Genomic DNA, 15107 nt, shown 5'->3' on the forward strand with positions numbered 1-15107 from the left:
TATAAAGTTACAAGCATTAAAAATAAATGGTTGCATGTCAAATCTGCAAAAATTGCTTTTAGATTGTTTTATGACTATTTTCATTTCTTAATGGGTAAACAGATAACTGGTTAATGCTCTATTTTAAAAAGTGTGTAAGTCTGAATCCTGTCCTTTTAGCTTTCCTTTCTCTCCTTCCCATTCAATGCATTTAAATGTAGTAGTAAAGAACCTAAAGTAGACTTTGCCTACTTTAAAAACTTCGCCTTGGTCCTAGAAAAATACTTAACTTAGAAAGTCTTAAAAATTATTAACCTATAATTGTAATTTTGGATTAAGTGATGTAGGATAAACGTCAGGAAATTAACATGGTTCTTTTATTCGGAAAAATTAGTTAATCGAAGTTCTTTTATTTGGAAAAATTATCTAACACTTCCAAAATGCTTAGAAAAAAATGGAAAAAAAAAAAAAGAAAGAATATCATTCTTTTAAAAAGATATGCTAATCATTCAAAATAAAACCCAGTGAGAAAAAGTGATTCACGAAGTCACCCTCCATAACTGGATTTGTAATTCACATATAATGGTATCTCTACTGCACTTATGAAGTCTATACTAGATCCTATTTCTTAGTTGTGAATCTTGGATAAGCCCCTTAACCATGCTGAGTTTCAGTTTTAGCATTTCCAAAATGAGAGCGTGGGATCAGATGATCTCAAAGAGCTTATCCAGATCTGTGTTTTTGTGATTCTATGATGATAAACATTTTACAGCTGGAGTATAGTTCTCCACATCCTCTGCCATTTTAGTCTCCAAAATTCTTAAGATCTATACAATCTGCAACCAGGAAAATGTCACTCAAAGTTAATACCTATTTGTAATCACAAGGATTGTCCTCTTGCTTCCAGAAATAGCACAGTGGTATTGGTAAGTCTCTCCTTCTAACTTTTTGATATGATTCTGAAAAAACAAACAAAAAACAAGACTCAAGATTTGGGTAGTACATGCATCCAACTAGTATTTCTAATACTCTATGTTAGCTAATTATGATAACAATGTTAGGAAAAATATTATGAGAAACAAAAGCACAAGTCTACATAGTCACACATGAAGCTAGAAGAATATTCATAGCATGATTATAAATTAATTTCTACTGTGCCTTAGAAGACAAATAGATGTACTAAATGCTTACTAAGGGATTTTCTAAAATACATTTTGTTCTCTAGTAACTTAGAAATTTTAGAATATCTCCCAGAAATAATCCCACATTTTTATTCATGAGAAAAAAAAAAAAAACATATACTAGTATTAAACTGGGACATTAACATTACAGGATTTCTTAACCTGGGATCCATGGAAACACACTGGGAGGGCTATGAACCACCTAAAATAGAATATGAAAATTCGGAAAAGTGGTTTTGCAACTTCTTTCAGAAGATGGTTCATATTTTTCATCAGAGTTTTTCAAAGGGTCTGAGAGCCTTCTCTACAGTTAAGAACCACTGATTTTACACACAGGTAGATATAAAAATTCCAAGATAACTAACATTTAATGTTTTTGAATAGCCTTATAGATTAAACATGAATGAGAAGTATATGTATGTAACAAATTACGTTCCTGATAGAAATGAAAATTTAATGATAATAACACAACCATGAAGAATTTTTAAGATTTCAAATCGCTGGTATAATTTATTGCTAAAGACAATTACAAGCATAAAATAATTCAAGTATAAATAGTAGCACATTAAAATATACTTATTAACTATTCCAGCTATCTCAAAACTTTTGTGACTTGAATTAGTAAACACATTAAAAACCAACAAAGTAGTTATTTTTTATAATGAATGCTAATAAAACATTATTGACATTATCTAGAATGCATATATGAAAACAGAACACAAATGTACCTAATTAACAAGACCGTACATTTTATAACAAAAACTACAATGCCAATATTACTAAAAGGATAATATAATCAATAACAGACAAAGCACACTTGTTATTATTTCCATGTTTAAATACATGTTTTTAAAAGGTCCTTCTTTTACAATTATGAACAAAGATGAATACCCAACAAACTGGGGTCTCATTTTCAGAATGAGTCTCAGAAAGAAGTAGAGTTGAATAGTCACCTGTTTTACACCTTGCCTGTGTAAGTTAGCTAAAATCTTAACATTGTTAACTTAATTTCTTTAATAAGAGAAAATGGGAAATGAATATAATAATTCAGCACATTTATTTTCAGCTTTGAAATTTAAATCTGTTAAAATGTTTATATTTAAGATGTATTGTACAAGAAATACTAACCACTTTCCATCTTTAATTAATTTTTATTAGTTAGGCTGTTGTGATCTTTAAACCATTGAAAGCTCTTAAAGTATAATTTATCACCATAATACACGATAGAAACCTTGTTTTCAGTACTACTAACATCCACTATACTCTGAGATTCAGATTAAGATATTCAATCACTGATGGCAGCAGGAAACCAGATTAGTTAATAAAATATTCACTCTTCCTTCCCAAAATACAACTTGAAGAATTTACAATGTTTAGCAAAAGCATTCAATTTTCTCAAATAAATTCTAAGGAAATAATACAAGATATGAAAAAGTAATGTTTAGAATGATGTTTACCACAGAATTATTACTGTTATTAAAATAACAGAAAAAACTTTAATGTGAAGAACTAGGAATGGTTAAATACATAACATAAGGTTACCTCAATAAATGGTAATGCAAGAATTAAGAATGAAACATTTCTATAAACATGAAAAAATATAATTAAAACAAACAAGCAAGAAATAGTATTTTAAATATTAAATGATCATAAGTGAGAAACAAGATGAATATTAAATAAAAATTGGCAAAATATATATACACATATATATGCATATATATCTATATGCAGATACATATACACACATATAAAAAGTAATTGTCCTAGGAGAATAGAAGGTAAACAGAAGAATATAGTCTATAAAAAAACACAGTATATGATTTAGTAACTTTCAAAGCTGAGCATTAAATTAAAGAATACAGAGCAATACTCAGGAGAAAAAGAAAATGGAGGAAATCAAAAGATTCTCAAATAAATTATTTAGGATGTATCCACATCCCAATAAAGGCTAAGAGGATATAATTTTATATTCTAGTGCTCTAGTGTAAAAATATTTACACTTTTTGTTATACTTGGTCTCTTAAGGAAAGAAGTCTTCTTTCTTTTGTATATCCAGAACAGTCTACATAATCAATAAATACATCATACATAACTGAATATAGCAACTTGGGCAAGGGATGAAACAGCTTAAATTTCTTAATTATCCATGCCTACCCTTGTCATCCATAGAAAAAAATTACCAAATCCTCTCATTAATCTACGATCATTCTATTTCTTCTGGTAACTATAATAATGTATTAAAGTTTAAAAGGTTGTATATCTTAAAACAAACTAATAAATCAGACAAGATATATTTAGCTAAAATAATAAGAAGCTTCTTAAAGTTTTGTGCTTAATTACAAGCACTTCTAAAAAAAGAAAAAAACAGAAGGAAAAGGTTAATAACATAAAAGGGGTAAACAAACAAAAGTAGACAATATAAAAGAAAAAAATTTTAACAAGTTATATAATTTCTATATATCCAAGAAAAAAAATCACTACTTTTACCTAAGAGGGAAGAGTAATTATTAGGGATGATTTAAGACAGCATCTTGAATTAGCTATGGTGTTTGATTCGTATAGAAACTATACATGCTGTGACATTTTTGCTAACCTCCAATTATCTAGGCACAAAGAAACATTTGTCAGCTACAATTTTAGGCTGGTCTTTGGATGTCATTCCTTTTTCTTTAAAGGGTTTAGTTTAAATATGAAGCATTTAAATTATTCTTTTAATAACTATGGTTATAAAAAAATATAATCCAACTGACCCACTGTATGTTAAGTTTTATTCTCTTCAAATGTACAAAACATTAAATCTAAGTTTATACCTTGGTTCCCTCTTTGGAGGGAAGAAAGAAAGCTGCTAGATAAGATGCTGCTAAATCAAATTAAAATTTCTGTCATTTATAAAAAAATCAAAACATAACTTGTTTTGAAAATTAACTACAGGCACATTAATTTCAAAATAATAGTTTATAATTATTTTGGTTCTCATTAAGATAATGAATCCTCTCTGAGGACTTAAAAGCAAAAAGGGTTGGCTTTTAAAAATAAAGACATTTATACATTCAAGTGCCATGTAAGAAATTTGCCAATTGCATGTTCGACTTCTATTTACACTATTTAAAACAAATATCATTGTGAAATAAGCATAACCAACAAGATTCAATTTTTGAAAAGCACAAATGTTAAAGGTTGAGAATGTCTATAACTATAAAATTACTGCCATTTATCTAGCAAGAGTACCGAGAGGTTAAAAAAAAAGAGATTAAGGGAACATATTCTCAAAATTCATGTGCCAACTCTTACTTGAGGTTTAAGGACAGACTAAGAGCAACTGAAACTTCAGTTATAAAAACGTGTTCCAGTTGACAGCACTTTAGCTTGAGTAAATTTAGGGTGATTTGTGAAACATGATTATGTAATCCCATCATTAGGACTCACGAAAACAAGAATAAATAATAGATTGGACATAATAGCTTTCTTTTTTTCCCCCATTTTACTTGAAATGTACAAGAAAGGCATTTAAAAGGATAAAATTTTCAAAATAATAAGAGTGTCTGCTTCTGAACTCAATAAAGTTTTTACCAACTCTAGCGAGAAGGGAGTTGATTTCCTGCATCCTCTAATATTTTATATTTATCTCTTATTCCTGTATAATTACCAGGAATACCACCATTTTTATTTGTAGTCAAGCTACTACAATGAAAGTTCAGATACAGGCGAGAGTTATAAAGAAAAAGTCATTAAAATGGACTCTCAATCTAAATAAGTCAAAGACAGTCAATTAATACCACAGTTTGTTTTGATTTTTAAGGATGAAATCAAGTAGTAGTATAGGAGACATTTACTCCTGTATATCCAGTTCTTGCTGTGTAGGCAGAAAAAGAAAGAAAATAAAGTTAGAAGCATGCAGAAAAATAAAATGTAATCACACATAATAAAAGCCACAGGCTAATAACAATGAAGAGTCATTTTATTTTAAAGTCAAAGTAAGAAAACATTAATAAATTTATTTTTTGGGGAAAGCTAGTCATGGAAGCATATTTACATAGGTACATATTATTTAAATACAGTAAAATTAAAACTAAAATAAAAGCCAAAGGAAACCCTTACAATTTTTTTAAGGTTTAAAAAGATTATAATTGAACATAATCTTTTTTTCCTCTCCTCCAGCTTCTGTTTACCTGAATAAATATAGATTTACGGAGTAGTCCAAATAAATTAATTTGGTTGGGAGAAAAGGAAGCAGTGAAATTCCAATAATTAGCTACAAAGCAGGAGACCAAATTTAACAATGTTAACTAAATGAGCTACCACACAAGTAGTAAGAAAGCCTATGACTTCTTTTAACATTATCCTTTCCGTACAAAAAAAAAACCATTGCACCTGTGCAGAAAAAATTTACCAGTTATTCCTATTTAACACGTTACACTAAAATAAATAATCGAATTCTACTCTACGAACCATGTTGCCTGTGTAATCCCTAAGGAAGTTCATGAATCAGGAACTTTAAGAACCACCCATGAAATCCTGATCCTAGAAATCTTTAAAATTGCATTTCATTCATGACCATGAAGAGCAGATTTTATACCTCAAATAAATCATAGCCTTCAGATTCCCGTCTGTCATATGGACGAATGATTCCGTCCTCATGGATCAGGCGAGGGGGACGGAGGCTGGACACTTCCTCAGTTGATTCTGCTGCCCTGTACAAAGCAGCAGAATAAGTATAAGAAATATGTGAGGATCTTTCAAAGTAATACATATATATGTTCACTAAACACTGTACTATATTCCACATTATGTCAATATTTACTGAAAATCAGATTAATTTTAAACAACCTTCCCAAAATAATGCAACTAGTATTAAATCTAAGTCTGTCTGACACCAAGCTCCCTCAACTGTTTTCAAAGAAACATCAAAATAATAAAGGCAGAGACTAGGTCGCCCGCTTTCTATATACTTAGTGTCTAGCACAGTGCCTAGCATATAGCAGGTATCAATAAATATTTGTTGACTAAAAGAGAAATTGAGACATAAAAAATGTCTCTTCTTACTCCTTTCTGGTGGCACTCTTACTTTTGTGAATCTATTGTAGCTTTCAATTAGACTTTAAGATCCTTAAGAGCAGACAAAGTATTTAACCTATTTATGTATCCTTAGAAACAATTAGCACACAGACACATACCTTTCATATAGTATATACTTTAATTACCTCTGAATTCCTTGGAAGGTACTGCTGGCCATATCTATGATTCCTCCAGTGGGAGCAGCCACAGCACCCACAAGTCCTTTTCCAATTCCTTTAAAGAATCCAGCAGCTCCTTCCTTTTTGGCACCTTCATAAAACCAAAGACCGTGAATGTATGAAGATATTTTAAACTTATCAAGTTTGAACACAACAAAGGCCTGAGCTAAATGCTTTACTGTTTTAGCCAGGAGGCTTCTAGTATTTGGCTTTTTAAAGAAGTTAAAATTAATCATAACATGATAAACAGTGGTTCTCAAAGTGTGTTAAAAATTCAAATTATTAGGCCTCATCCCAGACCTACTGAATTAGAAACTGGGAGTGAGGCCCAGCAGCCTGTGTTGTTATAAGCCCTCCAGATACTCCTGCAGCATGCTCAAGTTTTACAACTAATGCTTCAAGTGCTTAGTCAGTACCTGTGACTAGGTATAAGAACTAACCAGAAACTACCTTCTTTTTTTTTTTTAATGCCAACCATCAGGAGATTTTTCATAGTGTACTATTTTTTTAATATAAGAACTTTACTGAAATATAATTAACATGCCATACAATCTACTCATTAAAGTGTATAAATTAAAAGGATTTTAGTATATTCAAAGTTGTGTGACCATCACCAAAATCAATTTTAGAAAACCTGTATCATCTCAAAAGAAAACTTATGCACAATAGCAATCATTCCCCATTTCCCCCTAACCTTTCCCACCCAACCCTATGCAATTTACATTCTTCCTCCCCAACACCAGCCTAGGCAGCCACTAATCTACTTTTACCTCTATGAATTTGTCTACTCTGAACATTTCCTACAAATGGAATCATACGACATGTGGTATGTTTAACCAGCTTTTTCCACCATGTTTCGAACCATGTTTCAAGGTTCATCCACCTTTTATTTGTATCAGTATAAACAGTCCCCAACTTACAATAGTTCGAATTCTGATTTTTTATTTTATGATGGTACAAAAGTAGTACCCACCCATTCAGTAGAAACCATACTTTGAATTTTGATCTTTTCCTGGGTTAGCAATACGCAGCATGAAGCATAATCTCTTATGATGCTGTGCAGCGGCAGTGAGCTGCAGCTCCCACTCAGCCATGTGATCACATGGGTACATAACAGATATGATACTCTACAGTGTAGCACTAAATGCATTTCGACTTGTGATATTTTCAAGTTACAATGGGTTTATCAGGACATAACCCCATAATCAAGTCCAGAAGCATCTATACTTGTTTTCTTTTTATAGTTGGATAATGTCTCATTGTATGAATACACCGCATTTCATTCATGCTTGCATTAGTTGATACACATTTGGGTTATTATTACATTCTGGGTATTATCAATAAAGTTTCTCCATCAAGATTTAAGTACAAGTTTTTGAACAAAATAAGTCTCTTGTGTACATAAGTAGGGGTAGAATTGCTGGATTATACATATAAAGGCTATGTTTATTTCCAGTTATCCCAGTATCATTTGTTAAAAAGGCTATTCTTTCCTTATGGAATTACATTGGTACCCTTGTCAAATGTCAACCGACCATAAATATAAGGTTTCATTTCTGGAATCTCAATTCTATTCCATTTATTTTTATGTCTATCAATATGCCAGTACCCATACTGTCTTAGTTATTGCAACTTTACAGTAAGTTTTTCAAACTGGATAATGTAAGTCCTCCAACTTTGTTCTGTTTTTTCAACATTGTTCTATTTAGAATCCTTTGATTTTCCATATAAATTTTAGAATCAGCTTGTCAATTTCTTCAAAAGAAGCGACTGGGATTTTGATAGACATTGCACTAAATAATGTGTTTTTTAAGATAGGATAAACAATGAGTCAACTGCTATCAAAAGCCCAAAGGAATCTAGTTTTAACTATGGACTTGCTGAAAATAGCATTCAAAGTCTGAATTTCAGTCTACTACTCAACTTCTCTACTTTTCTGAGTAAAGTATATTCATTAAATAACAATTTAGGACTATGAACATAAAATTAGTCAGAAATTTTCTTAAATATTTAGTAGAAGTAACATTTATTATGTTTACCATGCATCAAACCTACAGACTTTGCACAAGAAGGAAACATTCTCAACCTACCTTCCATAGGTTTTGTTATTATTCCAGTCACTCCACCAACCACTCCCTGAAAGAGAAATCATCATAAAGTCAAATCTGAATGGAAGGAGCTAAATTTTAAATCAACCACTAGAGGTCTCTACAGACATACTAGAAGAAAAAAAAAAAGTTCTTATTTAATAATGTGAACATATACACATGTAGGTCAATGCCACGATTTTTAAAATATCGTATCATAGCACCATGTAGAAGTAAAATTTATATTAAAAAGAATAGTAAAGCAGATGAAAAGATTCTACATACAGCTCTAGAACCAGCCATGGGAAGCTGATTTCAATCTTATCTTAGTTTCTGTATCAGCAAAATGAGTGAGCGGAGCCATATAACCCCTAATATCTACTTATAAATTTTAAGGATATTACTTTATAATTTAGTGAAAGTGTGGGAAATTGACAATGAGAAGACCTCCGAAGGATAACAAATAACCTGACGAAGCACTTTAGAGGAGACAATATACATTACAAATCACTGGCACAAACACAGGAGTTAGTTCCCTGAAATTATTTCCAAAATTAAAATAGTAATATGTTTATACATTCTTAATAATTGTTGAGTAATGGTAGTAACTAAAACTACCTGTATATTACATAAACACATAGAAAAAAATCTGAAGGATATACACACTATTGAAATTAGATACCCCTGGGAAGAGGTGAAGGGTAATCAAAGAGTACTTTATAGCCTTACCTGCAGTGATTCCATTATTTACTAAAAGGAGAACTTATAAGTTCTTATAATTACTTATAAGGAGAATATTCATATATTACCTGTATAATTAAACAGTATTCATACACTACCTATATAATTTTTAAAGTACTGAAAAGCAGTGAACAGCAGTTCTTGGTTTATAGCATTTAATTTCTATGCCTCCCTTCACAGAAACGGCGAATTGACAATGACTTGAAGACCTCCTCCTCCCTCTAGTTACATTACCATATTTCTCTGCTTTATTTCTTCCCCTTCTACATTGGTGCCAACCTACCATTATTATGGAGTTTTCATTCCAATTCTGGAGCCAAACTAAGTCTGAATTTTAGGGGACAGATCTAAAGATGATGGGGAAGGAGAGCAAAAAGGAAACAGAAAAGTCCATAATTTATCACTACCATTACTCTTACAGACCTTTACTCAAGCAGTATTCCAAGTTTCCCACAACCAGCTAGAGGACATATCCTAAAGTGCATAGAGAAGTGAGGGTTTCTTGAAGATTCAGGAGACTTACACGCAGGAAGCCCTTTCCTCCTCTGGCCAGGCTGTCTCCAAAATCTTTAGGCTGTCGACCCATCTCTTCTCTTCTTTTTTGCTGATATTCCTTGTCCAGCGTAATTGCTGCCAAACCTTTTCCAACAGAGCCAGTGATTCGAGATACAACTCCCGCTGCACCACCTAACAAAAGGCCCAGAGAAGTCACACTATTTCTTTAAAGAGAATTAGCACTATACCAGCACGCAACTGCTTTAAACTAACAGGTGTTTACAATTCTCTCATATATACAAAAAGGCAGAAATTTATTTTTATCATTTCTCATTTATCAAGAAGAGAAATAAAACTATTTAAAGTACATGGAGGGTGGCTCCATAGTGTAGTGGTTAGCACATCTGCTTTACATGTAGAACGTCCTGGGTTCCCACCCCAGGTGGAACCACAGACCATACCCGAGGTGTGCTAGACCCCGGGTGTGCCAGACCCCAGGTGCTCCAGACCCCAAGTGCACAGTGCGAGCATGTGAGAGGAGATGCCCCACCTTCAGAGATCCAGTTCTTAAAGGGAAACGGCAACGTCCATGGGTCAGGGGTGGAAGTGGAAGGGAGAGGGGGAAAATAAATTTTAAAAAAAGAAAGTACAGGGAGTCAACACACCACAAAGACAAATAAAAAACCCAGCAAGTCAGTGTTAAACTACTGTCCATTAAAGAACAAGAGAACACATCTTCTAAAAGGAAATATCAGAAAAGTGATCTTTTTATAAAATGTTTCATAAAAAATGTATTTTATAATAATTACAATAAAATACACATATATACAAATATGTGATACATACCTACTGTGTGTCCAAAGAGACTTCTTACTCCAATCACTAACCCCTCAGCAAATTCTTCAGAGCCTTGAACAGCACCCTGCCCCCCCCAAAAAAAATTTACTATTTAAAATTTAAATAAGTTTAAGACTTTTAATCTACTATTTCAGGGTTTCCATGAAGATATAGAATCTGTAAAGATCCATAAGCATGATGACAGCTTTTGCCCTCTAACCCAAATACTGATGGAACATCTACTGTGTTTGAAGATATTTTCAACCCACATAATCTCAGCATATCATTTAAGATGACAAAAATTGGATAGAAGTAAATCACTAGCCTCAGTCACAATCTGAAGTTGGCCTCCCAGTACCAAATCGCATTGACTGATAAGGCAAGCTACACTGGTAACAAGACTAAGAACCCACATAGCATTGACTCTCTTGTTCTCCATTTTCTCTTTTGTCCCAAAACCCTCACTACTTTGTGCTCTTGGATCCTTTACATGGAAGAGAAAAAGTTAGAGTAAAGCTTGAATATAAAACAAAGTCAGCTTTAAATGCCCCATTAGTCCTCTCCATTATGGTGAGATAGTCTTGAAATGGTCTTAATCTACCTAGCACCCTTCCTTACAACTACATTAAGTCCTGGAAAATGTGAGCATGTTTTATTGCCCAGACTCTAGAAGTGCTCAAGTAATTCTAAAATAATCTTTTAGTGTCATCTCAAGTAATTTCAAATAGAAATATAAACTAGACATATTTTTGTTATTTGACTATTATCTAGTTCTCAGATACAGTTAGGATATAAATTAATTGGTCATTAAAAGAACAGAACATCTATTTTTCTATAACTACACTTAGAATAAGTGAAAGACCAGTACCTGGAAGGGTTCATAGAACAAAGCTTCGACTCCTTCAGACAGACCTCTAAGTAATCCAAATGGGTTTCCAAGCACGTCTAAGCCCAATACAAGGACATACATCTGTTTTAAGAACTGGAAAAAAAAAAAAAAAAGGTAAATTAAGGCCTTTGCAAGTGTTGGAAAAAAACATCATGATGTAATAGGAAGAAAGGGGGCTAATAATTAAATTAGGTTGTTAAAGAAGAACAATATAGAATAACCACCACTATGTTCCTTCACTATGCACCAGGCATTATACTAGCACTTTATATAGGGCTTTAGATAAATTAGACAGAACTAAGTTGAGGCAGAGTCTGCCAATCAGCAGTTATACAATTATGGACAAATCATTTAGTCTCTAGAGGCCTCAGTCTTGTATCTGTAAAATGAGAGGCATATTAGACTGACTTTGCATGACTGAGGATCATATTAAATTCAGTAATTGTTACTTAACATTGTTATTATCATTATTACTATGAAATTAGATGGGGGAATAATAACCAAAACAAAAAACAAAGAAAATATATGCTTATCTGAACATTTAATAACCACACTGTCTATACACACCATGGCGAAAGGACCTTCCAGCAGAGGAGGGGAAGGCCACCCTGAGTACCAGGGTACAGCATGGTACTCTAGTGCCCTGAACCAACTACTATGTCTCTGTGCACACGGAGTGACTGAGGCGTGGGGAGAAACCTGGCTTAGAATTCCTCTTGCAATTCTACTAGACTGTGCTTAGAAACTATAGTCATTGAAGAGATAAAGTGTAATGACTCTTAAATCACTCTTCTTTCCCAAAGTGGTAAATATGTAATTGCAAAGGGGAAAAGGCACTGGAAGAAACTAAAACTTTAATACATAGGGGGAAAGAATTAAAAAAAAATAGAAATTAACCATTCAAGAAAAATACTAATTAATGAGATTGCAAATTGAAGTAAATTAGGTAAATATTATTGTACACTGTACAATCATATACAAATGGTTTGTTTTGCATTTTATGAAGAAGTATATTCCTTATGAGCTATTATGATAGAAAATTACCTGTTCACTGTAATGTCTAACAACACTCCACATGAGCTGATCTCTCTTGTAAAACTGGTATCGAATTTCATAATAAGCAAGCCTGGGAGGAGAAAGATTCAAAGGTACCAATATTACATTGTGGGGAAAAAAAGACTTAAAATTTCAACAATCAATTGATCATTGCTGATTCTTTCACAATTAAATTTATACATCTGCCACATACAGATATAATTTATGTTTGAGATCTTAATATCATGGTAGCAAATTATTATTAAAATAGTGAATTCTCATACAAGTCTTTCTTAAATATATAAAGAGTAAAAGGTTTTAAAAAGTCAACCATAATCCTACCACACAGATTTTTAAGTTTTTTCTTCTCGTCATTACCACATTGAATCCTTTCTTTTCCACGCAATTGAAAAGTATTTAAAACATTTTGTATGTATTTTTACACTTAACATTGCAGACAAGTATTTCTCTATGCTATTCAAAATTCTACGTAACTGTTTTTAATGGGTGCACAGCAATCCATTATGTGGAAGTGTCATAACAATTTTTTCACTGTCACACATTTTCAAATTTTGGCATAATTAGCTTTGCCATGTGTATCTTGAATACAACTCTTTGGTTGAATTTCAAGATTATTTTTGGACTGAATTCCCCCAGAAAGAATTACTAAGTGAAAGACTATAAAATCATTTAAGACTATTATTTATTTCCCTTTCCACTCAAAGTTTTTTAAAAGTTTCCGTTTCTCAGACCCACTCCCCTAGTACTAGGATTGCTATTTTGAAATCTTTAATAATTTGCTTTAATTTTCATATATTCTTTGATAAGTAATAAAACTGAATATTTCAAATATCTATCAGCCACTGTATCTTCCCTTTTGTAAATTATGACACTGGAATCTTTAGGTTTTTCTTATCAATGTTTAATATTAAGACTCTTTATCCTTGCTTTGTCATATTTATCATTATATTTTCCCAATTCTTTGTGTTTCTGTTTTCATTTATTTCATTGTAAAATATTTAATTGTTATGTAGTCAAATCTATTTTGTATTTTCCATTGGAATTTTTCCCATTGCTTTTAAACTTAGAAAGATTTATTTTATTCAGAGATTTGATAACACTTAACTACTATTTTTTCTTAGTTTTCTTCAATATGAATTATTTAATTCTTTGAGTCTTATAAAATTTGACAGTTTACAAGTGAGGTGAAAAGGATATAAATGATTTTTCCCCCCAAGGTAACTACTTCTTTCAATACCACTGATAAATATTCAATTCCATTAACATTCATGTGTCTGCCACACATAAATATTATAATGTTAAATGTAGCAAAGAGTTATCTATATTTTACCATATGATTATACTGAAATCTCACCCTCTTAATACTTATTTCTAACTATAACTCTGTTTTAAACATGGTCATTGTTAAATACACTACTAAAATAATTCAATTTTATTCTATATTGATATATTATCTAGATATGAATAACTGAAAAGAAAATTACTCTTGCCTTGATGAGGAAAATGTACCAAATAAATGTACCAAAAGAGAATGCTTAGACAGGGACCACACTCAAGTACAAGTAGTAAAAATTATCATTTTTCTAAGCTAACATTCAAGCACAAATGGAGAAAATATTCAAAAACATAACCTTGGTACAAAAAGCCTCCCAATATATTTTAACATAAATCTTACTTGAATATAAGGTCATCCACATCAGTTAGAGTAGCACCTATGCTTTTCAATAGCAGATTGACAGAATGAATTGCAATCATTTCCTGTTTTTCTTTGTCTGACTCTTCACCTCCAGAACTCAAAGACAGACTCAGATGTAACTGAAAGAAAAGTGTTCAATAAATGAAAGCTAAAAACAAAACCAAAAATTTACATATAGGGGAACCAGATCTTTTAGATACAAATGTTGTATCTTTCACTAGAATCCTAGACAAGATATTATTTGTTACTCTGTACATAACATAGAATAGCTCAGTCCTGATTCTCATATTTAATTTTTGATAAAATACAAATGAGTCTGTTCCAAAGTTAAAGCTATAATTTTATTCAAAGTATGTAAATACTATTGTGTTTATATGGAGGGGCCCAAAAACACTGTAAAAATACCATAATCATTTAAGAAGAAAAATATGTCAAATGTCACACAAGTAGTCTACCAGTCAAAATAATAGATTATCATTTATTTTCATCCAATTAAGGTAAATAACATCTGGCAACAATGAAAGATAACAATTTTTATAATTATACAATCATAACAAGTAACAATAACATGACAATTATGGCAACAATTAGCAAGTTGCTAAAGAAAAAAGGTTTTCAGCTGCCATAGACCTCTTCAACTCACTACTTAAATAGGAGATTTTCACATTCCCATTTTGCTGCTTCTACTTTGTGCTGTATCATCATTAGTGCAATGATGCCAGGAGACATGGGCAAAAGTTAATTGGACCTGTGTAAATAGCACTAATAACTCTTTCTCATTTTGCCATTCCGTAGGCATTTTACATAACCAACATAGAGCTCAACAGAGCAGACTTGAGGTAGGGCCAGGAAAAGCCTGGCTGATGTGTTTTTTCTTTGATGTGGACTTTTGACCATGCAGAGTCAAGAGAG

The 15107-nt window shown here is 31.9% G+C and overlaps 1 protein-coding gene across 4 annotated transcripts in view; it reads right to left on the reverse strand.

Moving 5' to 3' along the window:
- VPS13C (vacuolar protein sorting 13 homolog C) overlaps window positions 1-15107 on the reverse strand; it is a 149910-nt gene that overhangs the window by 9463 nt on the left and 125340 nt on the right. For 2 of the 4 annotated variants that reach the window (XM_016126854.2, XM_016126853.2), the window contains 9 exons: window positions 14175-14314; window positions 12488-12569; window positions 11423-11536; window positions 10564-10639; window positions 9746-9909; window positions 8485-8530; window positions 6362-6485; window positions 5737-5851; window positions 850-938 (listed from right to left, as the gene is read on the reverse strand). In XM_016126854.2, the coding sequence (XP_015982340.2) occupies window positions 850-938; window positions 5737-5851; window positions 6362-6485; window positions 8485-8530; window positions 9746-9909; window positions 10564-10639; window positions 11423-11536; window positions 12488-12569; window positions 14175-14314 (950 nt within the window). Of the gene's footprint in view, window positions 1-849; window positions 939-2889; window positions 5014-5736; window positions 5852-6361; window positions 6486-8484; window positions 8531-9745; window positions 9910-10563; window positions 10640-11422; window positions 11537-12487; window positions 12570-14174; window positions 14315-15107 lie in introns of those variants that run through there. The other 2 variants (XM_016126856.2, XM_016126855.2) reach the window with 1 other exon arrangement.

Source organism: Rousettus aegyptiacus, unplaced genomic scaffold (genome assembly GCF_014176215.1).
Source record: "Rousettus aegyptiacus isolate mRouAeg1 unplaced genomic scaffold, mRouAeg1.p scaffold_m13_p_3, whole genome shotgun sequence".
In the NCBI taxonomy this organism is placed as follows: domain Eukaryota; kingdom Metazoa; phylum Chordata; class Mammalia; order Chiroptera; family Pteropodidae; genus Rousettus; species Rousettus aegyptiacus.